This window comes from Mytilus edulis, chromosome 10 (genome assembly GCF_963676685.1).
Source record: "Mytilus edulis chromosome 10, xbMytEdul2.2, whole genome shotgun sequence".
Lineage (NCBI taxonomy): Eukaryota > Metazoa > Mollusca > Bivalvia > Mytilida > Mytilidae > Mytilus > Mytilus edulis.
The window spans coordinates 35,396,091-35,407,831 of record NC_092353.1 but is presented as its reverse complement, the minus strand read 5'-3'; the positions used below and the strand labels follow the sequence as shown (position 1 = coordinate 35,407,831).

General features: G+C 31.5%; 1 protein-coding gene across 1 annotated transcript in view; it reads right to left on the bottom strand.

The window, feature by feature from the left end:
- Positions 1 to 2,777: 2,777 nt before the first annotated feature.
- Positions 2,778 to 11,741, bottom strand: part of LOC139492729 (cell adhesion molecule DSCAM-like) — a 40,878-nt gene continuing 31,914 nt past the window's right edge. Inside the window, exons 9-10 of the mRNA XM_071280882.1 lie at positions 6,356 to 6,634; positions 2,778 to 3,085 (exon numbers count right to left, since the gene is read on the bottom strand). Of these exons, the coding sequence (XP_071136983.1) occupies positions 2,778 to 3,085; positions 6,356 to 6,634 (587 nt within the window). The remainder of the gene's footprint in view (positions 3,086 to 6,355; positions 6,635 to 11,741) is intronic.

Below are 11,741 nucleotides of genomic sequence, written 5' to 3'. Positions count from 1 at the left end.
ATATTTCTTGTCCTGCTAATTGGGTGTAAGATGCTTGTGGCACATCAACCACCGGTTTTGCTTCTGTGGATGATTAACAATTATTTAATCTAAATAAAACGGTTACAGAAATAAAATATACAAATGTATTTACAAGCTTAGATAGCATTTGTTAACACAGATGCAAAAATATCGAACCATAATTTTCCATTATCATTTCTAACAAATATATTTTGAAATTACTATTTCTAATACCTAAAACTGAGATACATTATATATCATTCGAAAGGTTTTTTGATTTGCTTGGTCGAAAGAAAAACACTCTACGCTGCAATGTCCATTACATCAAGGTTTAAGGTCAAGATTAAGCATCACTAAATATTGCAAGAAGTTAACTAAATATCATTTAAGGGTTCTTGTACGATGCATATTATCTAAATATCATATAAAACAGATAGAACACGTCTAAATAGCAGTTGTCGTCTTTATACAAATACATTGTTATAGTGTAGCCCTTAAGGAAGTCTTGTTATAACAATTATTTCGAACTGCTATTCCTCTCTCAACCAAATAAATCACAATATCTTTTTATTTATTTGGTGCGTCATAAAACGATTATCCGGAGCTACTTTCATCATGTACAAAAAATCAACACTCGAACTTAAAAAAACATATCCACAGATAATTAAAAAAAACCATTAAATAAAGGATGAAAGCAAAAGTTATAACTACAACTTTTCAATCATCTGTTATTTGAATTCTTATATGGCATCTTATTTGGGTGAGACACAAAGATCATTACAGTTTCTAATAAAGTGTGTCAACAGTAGAATACCATTTCTCATGTCAATCGATAAGAAAGAAAAACATCAGGAAAAAATTGATAACTGAGAGATTCACATAACTTCAAAAGAAGCGATATCGGGACTCCTGCTATACATGCAACACTCGCCATGATATTTACACTTAGTCAAATGTTACTATCGGTCAATTTGAAAATCAGTCTAAAGAACATAAAAAACGTAACAAAAATGTATCTTTTAAGCTGAGACACCAGCATAACGTATCAATCAGCCATTTTTTTATTGTGATTTTTTATGGTAATGTTGTATCGATTTTAACCCGTCTTCCTTGAAACTGTGCTTAAGCTGGGTTTTTTTTCGGAGGAGAACAATCCTGTAAGAAAATCGATTAATGTGAATATGTTATCTAGAACGTACCGTATTAACTGAGATGTGTGTACGCCATACATTTGAGACAGACCTTTAACCTTCTGTCTATAATGTTGTTTATCTGAAGTACACTAGCATGTATGTGCTCTACATGTAAGCAGTAATTGACATATGGGTAAAACTATATGTATTACAGTTTTAATATCGTTTTCTGTTATTTATGGATATAAGCATTTATCAAATGGACATTGCAATTGCTGCAAGCATACTAATCGTTCTTCTCTTTATAAGAAGGTTAATTGAAATTCTATTTGAAATTAATTGATTGTAAATTTGTTATTGTACAGTTTTCTTATCTCATTTATTATGTCTAGCATAGTATAGATAAACGAGCTTTTAAATCAATAATGCATTTAAAAATTAAACAATATAATATCAAATAAAAAAATTCATGCTGGCAAATACAATTTTTTTTTATATATCAAAGTTTCAAACCTTAATTCTCACCAAAAGCACGGATGAATTATATCTATCTTGTTTGGTAGAGATGGATTCATTTAATGAAAGGCGCAAGGTTTGTTTTTATCACAAATGGTACAAAATAGTGTAAGTTATCGATTTTAGGTACTGAAGTTCTTTTAAACCTTAGATCTTTTCTTACATTTGAATTCCTGCTTATATGAAACGTGGATTTAAATAAAATTGACAGATGTATACAACAATATTAGTTTAAACATATTTGTTACTAGTGATTGGGAAGTAATGTATTGCAACTTATTAACAATCCCTTTAGTCTTTGTGGTAGCGAGTGTTGCCATGGAGCGGTATTAGCCTACTCTTTTTTCGAAATCTACAAGGGTGTCGTTTTCATGTTAGAGATATGACTCGCTCTCAACACGGGTCAGTAATTTATCGTCCCCTTCCGGCGGTTCTATCATCGTTTCTCAAGACCATACTCGAAATGGTGTCGAGGGAGAGCCGAAAACTCAGTCCCTGAAAATTTCTCTCATGAACGAAGATCGAACCAGGAAACTTTGTGTAAGTAGTCCGATACGATAACTATTACACCAAGGCCCTCCTTATATACAAAAATATCTTAAAATGTCTAGGTCTTTATGCATGAAAGCCATAATGTTTTAGAAATAGAATGCACCATTCATTACTGATATTGTTGTTGTATACATCTGTCAATTTTATTTAAATCAACGCATCATTAGATTAAAGGAATTTTTGTTTAGATATCTTAAATAAATTGTTCTCTACGAGAAAAACTTGCAAAATCAAAAAACTAAATTATAAAAGGGATGGTGGAGATTTCAGCTGATTTTTGGTTCCTGGTAAAGTACTAAGTACATTTAAAAGACCTGTGGTTGAAAAACACCAAGTCAATACACAGTTTAAAAACAAATGAGATTGATTTGCAAGGAAAAAGAGTGTTCTCACGGTCTCACCAACAAATTAGAAGTATTTTTAGAATATGTTCTTTAAAAAAGATAAAGGAAATAGTAAAAAATAAAGGCTCAATAGAATAAGTCCCAAAGCAATACCCTTTGCAATGGTCATTTCTGAACTGGATTTATTCATTGAAATAAACCAGCTGTTACTAACTAAAGACAATAGTTAAAATTACTGTCCATACTTACCAACAGGTAGTAGAGCTATGGTATCAGAATTTATGGTAACAATTTCATTGCTTGCCAAGCACATATATAAACCTAAGTCATTTTGTTCCACTGATGTAATTGTCAGAGATGGGTTATTAATGTTGCCTCCAGAATACCTTGAATTATTTTCAACACTCATAGGATTATTATTAAAATGCCAATCTATCGAAGAAGGAGTACCCGAGGTAATTATACACTGCAGAGTGACTGTACTTGACAGTTTTGGTGAATATTTAGTAATTGGTGTACGTAAATCTAACACTGATGGACCTGAAATAAATAACGGAGTGACATTAATAATCTCACTTAATTCAAACATTGGTGGGTGTGATTTTGGTGCGTGTTCCCATTTTTAACATTGTTTCAATTGAAATTGAAAGTAAATATTTTATATAGCTGTCCTATGATTTGGATTTGAAAAAAAGAACAACATCAAAATCCCATAGTTGAAAATTTTTCTCTTTTTTTTCCTGAACATTTGAGTGTTCAGGAACTGCTGATGCTTTTGGATTGTTACTTTGTGTCATTTGTATTTGTGTATAAATCTTTTTATTCATGCTTCGTACAAATCTGCTCAGTTCAGCCATTTCCAATTAACTCAACAGTTTTATTTATAGTGCTGTTTCTCCATTTTCCATTGTCCCTGTTTAATTTTCACAAACAAATTTGAATCACTAAATTACTACGCACATTTTGCAGTGACTCTCTATTTCAAAATTAGACTTCGGTGTGCTTATACGAGTCCTTAGTTTAGCTCAATTTTCGATGTATGCTCTCATGTCTTTTGATGACACTGTATAATAAGAACGTTCAACGAATAACTCTTTTGAAAGAGAGTTTGTTAATCTGGGCCCAGTTTCACGAAGCTGTCTTAGGACTAAGACAGGTATTAGGATGGTCTTACGACATATCTTAGTCCTAAGTGGGTTTCACAAATTGGAACTAAATTAGGACATCTCTTAAAGTTGGTCATAAAGTTAGGACTATGAGGTGTCTTATGATGGTCTTAGGATAGTTATACGTTTATCTATATAAACTACACTCATTTTTTTATATTAATTTTGAAAAAAATATTTTATTATCATCTAATTATCTATTCTCCTGTTCCTGCTTATTACGTTATCTTTCTAGATGGACGGATTATCATGATTTGTCAACAATGAAAATTCGATGTATTGATATCAAGATTGCCCGATTTTATCCCTTAACCTTTTATAACCAATAAAGTCGAAATTGAATTCAACTCACTTGTACCAAAAAAATGTCATCATTTTATATTCTTTTTTCTTAATTTTGCATTAAAAATTTCATATTTATATTGATGTATTGATTAAAGATAATTTACATATAAATCACTTTTATTTTTTATATTTATTTTGCAAATTATATCATTTTAATAATTAATACGTTTTGAATAATTTATGGTAAGACATACTACATTTACATGATTTTTTCCCGTAAATCTTATTAATATTTGAAAATTTAAAGAACTTGCGACAGGTTTAGGATGTCTTAGCTAAGATCATCCTAAGATAACTTCGAGACGAAGTCTGCCATATGTCCGAGGATAGTCATAAGAGGATCATAAGACATGCCCTAAGATATATCTTATGACATGTCTTATGATAGCTTCGTGAAACCGGCCCCTGTTTTTTTTTTGGTTATAATTTTCACTAATTTCGTACATCCATCTTTTACATGACAATAAACATCTACCACTCCGAGCAATCTGTCAAATGTTTGGTTTTACCACAATTTTTGGTTAGTCACGCCTCCTTTCATTTCCACCACAGGATTGGCAATCATTATTTCGGGTGTTTGTTTTTTTATATATATATCCAAATGATCAGAATTCGGCATCGGGCCGAAAGTACAAATCAATTTCCTCTATACATTCAAGTATATGTTTAGCAATTCGAGAAAAGTCTAAAAATTTTATCTATTCTAAAAAAGATACTCGATGTTTTGCCATTGCAATAACTTATTTGTCCCCATTCGCAAGGGAGACATACGAACCATTTTCTCCCTGACAACATTACAATATAAATATGTGTCTGCAATATAATTCATAGACAGGTTGTGTGTTTTCTACGGTCTTCAAATTCACCCGTTTAATATCAAACTTTCACTGCCAACCTCCGTAAATACACGTCAAAATGGAAATTTCTTGATAAATGAAGTCGTCAGATTCACTCAGCCTAACGAATCTTGTCACGTCTCGACCTTTTTCGCCAGGCTCCATTTGAAGGCAAGCATTTTCAACGTCTGTCGATGCTGCAAATTAGTCTAATCTAAATCTTGTTTGTCTCATTGTTCTCAGCAGTTACATTCATTTACAATACTCATTGAAGTGGTTGGTGCGTAAATGAAATGACTCGGATAAACTAGGTCAAGTAGATCATCGTTTTACATAAGATAACAATGTATTTACCGATTATCAGGTTGTCTGCATATTGCTATAGTAGAATATTGGCTGCGAGTCATAATATGAAGCTATTGCCGAGTGAGCGAAGCGAACTAGATCAAAAGGCTTCATAATGTGTCAGATAACCTGATAATCGATTTATCGGATTTTATGAAGTGTTTTCTTTGTTTCGCCAGCAAACTGGAAGATGCCTTGATAAGTGCAGGTTAAACTTAATAACGTCTGGTCAAACATTGTGACGTTGCTGATATATAGTCGGGTCAAAGTTATTATGACCGGGTCAACCTATTTGACGTCCCAATGCCGTGATATACAATTTTATAAATAGCTGAGCAGAGTAATATAGACAGTGGGACGACCGATAAGTCCTTATAAGCTGTTATGTTGTTGTCATATACCTCGCTATACTAATATCTGTTTTTAAACACATTCATAGCGTATGTTATATGTATATGTATGTTTATATATTATAAATTACATTTTAAAGGTCTTAACTCCTTTTACTTTGCTTTAGATATTTCTATGAGGATGGGCTGTCACCTCTTCATGCTGATTTTTTCCATACGCGAACTCAATGTTCATATCATGATTTGTCAGTTTGTTTGCGACTGCGTATGAACATCCCTATGATACATTTCGCCTTTCTTTTTGTCATGATTTCAATTTAGACAGAATATGACGAAGGACCAATACTGAACTGGAAATACATACTTATTTCATATTAAACATCAGACGTCGATCTGAAGTTAATATATATCTGGTATATATTTACTTGTTGTCGCAGGTTTTACGGTTCGTCTACGCCAAGGTCAATAGGGTTTGGTTAATAGTTGTATCATTGGCATTTACGGCACACTTCTTATTTTTAATACTGTTCGTATATATGATAAGCGTTTAGTCGTTTATGTCATAGATAAATAATGCAATACAATATGCGAAGAAAATAACTTAACAAGCAGAACATTTTCCATTTGTATGTCAAAAATATGTATTTTGATTGATATGTCCTGATAATGGAGTTAATGTTAATTTATTCACATTTATCTTATTGTAGTTATAGTACATGTTATATGGTTGGCTCCTTTGTTGTTAGTTTAAAACATAGCTTTGCTTACCTTTAGTTGTCAACATAATGTGAGGAGTTTTAACAGTAGTATCTCTAATTGTTGCGTGACAGGTATAATATCCTAAATCATTTTTTTCTACAGAAATAATGGTAAGAGATGGAGTATTAATAGTTCCACCAAAAAACCTTGGATTCCCTGCTATATCAATAGGATTTTCGTTTTTAAACCATGTCACCACTGCTTCACCGGTTACCACACATTCCAGTGTTACATTAGAATACAAGGTTGATGAATAAAAGGTAACAGGAGCACTAACTGATAAAAGACCTGAAAAAATAAAGTAAACATTTACTAAGAGTAAATCAGAAAACAAATAAAGGCAACAGTAGTAAACCGCTGTTCGAACTCATAAATCGATTGCGAAAGAACAAATCCGGGTAACAAACGAAAACTGAGGGAAACGCACCAAATATAAGAATAGAACAACGACACAACAGAAACACAACATGTAAATGTAACACACACAGAAACGGACTAAAATATAACAATGGTAATTTTCCTGAGGAAAAATCACATTATATATAAAGATAAGGTGATGGTGTATGATTGCCAATGAGACAAAATGAATAAGATTTCAACAACAAGGTCACCGTACAGCCTTCAACTAAGAACAAAACCCATGCCGCATAATGATAAAAGGCTCCGAAATGGCAAATGTAAAATAATTCATACGAGTAATCTAACGGCCTTATCTATGTACAAAATAAATAAATAAAAAAACAAAACAAATATGACACACAGTATTACAGGCTCCTGACTTGGGACAGGTACATACATAATGTGGGACAGGCTTATATCTGAGAGTACTAGCAGTTACTGGCATTTCAAAGCCAAAAATAGCCAATTAGAAAAATTATACATCTAGGACTTAAAAAAGTTTACATATAGGACTTTAAGCTATTATTTCAAGCCCCTTCATACTACAGTTCTCATATACGAAAGTTGTAAAAAAGCATTCCAATATTTTTTTCAAGAATTTAACAAAATTCCCTTATGTGGCGATTCTTTTGTTATTTATTATAGACAGCGAAAACTGCATTCTAAAAAAATCCTCCAAATTTTTTAAATTCCTCAAACGCTCAATATATGCCCTTTATAAATCTTATTAGTCGTGTATAGTGGTTAGGTCAAGACATATTGATTCGTCCATTTTATTTTAATCAATGCATATTGTTCTAGTAACAGCTTTCTTTGAAACCTTTACAAATGTCCAAAATACCATGATCTGCAAAATGACTCATTTTCATAATTCGTTCTCTAAATGACGTTGTCATTGTCATTATAAGAAAAGAAATAATGTGTTCCATCATTCATTCATTTTGGAAGGAACATTACAAGTGCAAAAAGGAATATGCTATTTATATGTAGCATACATATGTTTTTATTTTCGAAGTTGAACTTTTAAAATACCAATATTGGCCTTGCTTACAAATCAATGCAAACTCAAAATCAGTTACCTGCGTATAGAGGTGCATGATCGTCATTTAAGTGATATCAACGAATCAAAAACAACTTTACTGCTGTTTTTGTTTAAAAAGTCTACGAAAAGCCAAAAGAACAATTTTTGTTTTGCTTATTGAATTCAATACTGTTTGCATTGATTTTACTTGACATTATCATTTTTTTTATTTGTTAAAATACGCATATTAATTAATTTTTGACAGACATTATATAAATATATGTCCGTTGTTTTTTGTAATGTTAATAAATGAAACTGCAAAGCAAATAATAAGGAAAGCCGAAAGATTTTTAATGATGGAAGTTGCAAATACGTATTGAAATATCAGATTTCCCACATGGCGTATTTAACATCGTGTATTATCTGCTAAACGTTTCTAATTAAAAAAAAATGTGTTTTTGTAATTTTTTATTGACTGCATTTAATTTACGAAGAGCTCAACTCCGTATTTTCCACATGGCTGTATAATGAGCACCCGTATGCGGTAAAGTGAAAATCTGTCTGATGTGGTTTATTGTAATGATAACATTTCTAAACATTAAAAAGGGAATTTCATTTTGTAGGAGATAACAATTTTAATCACAAACAAATGTGTTGATTTTTACTATATTTATGCTATTTTTAATAACATTTCTGGATGAGTTCTAATTCTATTCTATAAAAGAATTATTTGTGTTCATACATTATAATATTATTCAGAAGACAGAACTTGAAAAAGGACTTACTCAATTACAAATTGCTTATGCTTGATCATTGATCCTGATATGACGGAAATTGCACAGTACGAATATTTGACAATCTGGCAACGTATATTGACTTAAAGTAAAAGTTGACAATCATACCACATCTTCTTATGTGTATCTTATTTTATAGTAATGATATGACCACAGAAGTATTGTCTTATTTTATGTTTTAATTTGATAAAAGTAAGAAAAACAGGGCATGATTCGTCAGGACATAACTAATGATAAAAGACAAAGTAATATCAACTGGAGGTCAACATTTGATTTTCAAAAATAAGAAAAGTTCAACCGCAAAGCAAGATATAAAAGCCAAGTGATAACAAAATATAAAACATTTAATTTTTAGAAAAATCAAAGGCCTCATTTACACACAAAGCAATAAACAAACAAAGGGCACCAAACGATAACCACTAATTTTTCTGGCTCATACAGAATGTGCCGGGTTTTTAAAAAAGTTGTGCAGCCCAAAACTCCTAACCTTGGACAGTAGTATAACAGCACATCACAATCAGACGAAAACGGATGGACTCATCCGATTGATACAAAGCACGAAATACAAATAATAAAAAGATTAAGGGCATACGATACAGTGATGATCCCGTATTTACATTTTGATAAAAATTTCCATATAGACTATGTTTTACCTGATTAAATCAAATATGTAATACAAAAATATACCTTTATTTGCTACTTTTTGAGTAAAATGAGGTCGAAATTTTGTACATTTGCTCAAAATTCGAATTTGAGGCCGTATTTTCCCTTTCGAAAAAAAGACACAACTTTTTGTTTTTTAAGGTAAACACAAATTGTTTTTTTGTTAAATAATTTTAAATTTCTGTGTTTTATAAGTATTCTAAAAATTTATACATTTTTTATTCAGAATTAACTCGTATTTATCAAATGTTCATGTATTTAGAAGAAAAAAAAACTTTTTTTGCTGTATATTTATCAAATTTAAAAAAATTGAACAATTTACGTTTTCATGAAAACTGGCACACATAATCTTCTTTCATAATCAAACCAAATGGCATTAAAAAAAGGGGGTCCATGAACTCGTTTTCAAGTTAAATCAATTTGAATGATTAAAATTATTCGAAATTTGAATCTTTTCCCAATAAGTCATAGTTGACGTCGCGAAAATAACAATTTACGTTAGCAACGTCATTACCTCCCCTGTAACTGTATCGTATGCCCTTAAAGTACCACCATTAGATGTCATGTTAAAAGGCATGTTAACATGCGTCTAACCTATGTTATGGGATAATTACAAAAAGAAAGTTTTCTTTTCATTTATTAAATTTGACTCACTATCTTAATATGCCTAGATCTAGGTTACAGTTGTTTGCGGATATCAAAATGGCAAAAAATTCATTAAGAAAACAAATCAAGGCAACGAACAAAAACTGATATGATCGCAATATCCCCAATATAAATGTCGACAGTGTTAGTGTCTTATATGCATGTATAAATCCCCAATGTGATTCCTTACTTATTTAACACAAAAGGTAAATAACAGACTAAACAACTATTCTGTTATCTGAACATCAATGGCTGCGAAAAATGTCAGATTCAGACATTTATTTAAGTTATTCAATTCATGTTGTTGATTGTAAAATTTATGTAGAATTAGTGTCTATTTTAGTCTTACTTTTTCATTATTCATTTTAGTAGGCCGTTAATACCTTCTACGTCATTTGTTCTCTGGCATAGAAATGCCATTTAAGCAACTATACCACGTCTTCTTATCTTTATATGCCCTTGCTGGTGGTATTCGAACAGTTTAAACACAAACAAGCTTAACGTATCAAATGTGAAGCGTTGGTAGCCTATATTTTATAACTAAGAGACAAGCCATGTGTACTGGTTAACATATTTTAATGATAATAAATAATCAACACGAAAACATATTGCAATACGACGCTCCCATAATGTCTGATATGTCTATCAACACGACACGTGCGTGAACTCAAAATGTTAGAAAATGGTATGAAATGAAATTTAGTTCGAATATGTTTTTTTCACAAAATTTCCGACAGAAGTTAACAATCCATCACTAGACACGTTTACGTTGTAAACTTCATGCTGCGTATATATTTTATGACTGTGACTAGTTTTGCATTGAACTGGACTGTTAAGTCTATTCTTAAGAAATATTCAAGGAATCTTTTGATGGACAAACACCCAAATCGTTTATTTAAATTACGTACGAAAAGTATGCTATATTCACTTTGTTCAAATAATACATAAAAGCATGACATGAATCACAAAAATACTGAAAAAATCAATAACCAATATTCTTAGACCCCGTTTACACTGACAAAAAAGATCGATCTTTACTAAGATTGATCTTGGTCCTGTGTAAATATGTAAGATCGATCTCCAATCGGATTTAAAAAGCCTACCTCTAGAGTTTGTTTAAAAAAAATCGATCTTATTTGAATCGATATTTTTTCTGGTGTAAACGCTTAGATCAAACACGATCAATCTTTTTTCGGGTGAATGTTATGCTTAGATACAAAAAAAATAAAGTTCATACCGGTTCTTTTTATGTTGTAGTGTAAACGCACTGGATTAAATAAGATCGATCGCGATCGATCTTGCGTAAGCAATGTAAACGCAAACTGGTCTTTTTAAGATCGATTCAAATATATCGATTCAATTATTTGGTAGTATAAACGGGGTCTATTACTCTGCAAAAATACAAAGACAGACATCGAAAACGATGGTTCACCTAGATTGACCAGGTCAAATGTACAAAATGAGAAAATCCAGTGTTATGTGTGCATCTCTTGCAAATTTAGACCATATGTTAATAAATAAATGACGCAGTAAAAAAATGCCCATCTAATCAATGTCATAAATCAGAAATAAAGACAACATGTAATATGTAAAGCAATAGTTGTCTTTGCTCACTACTAAAGAATGTAGCTTATGTGGACGGAGTAGTTGGTTAAACACTCTCGCTAAGGAGAAGACAAAGACTCACGCCTTATAGATTTATATCAACATTGTCTCAGCATGCATGTATTCATCACAATCGGCAGTATAACCGAGGAGTCAGCTGATAGTCATGTTATCACAAGTCAAATTTTGGATTAAACTTACCTTCCCTTTCGCATATATAGTTGACAGCATTGTGCGATTCATGATCGAACCATCCATTTGAATTAGT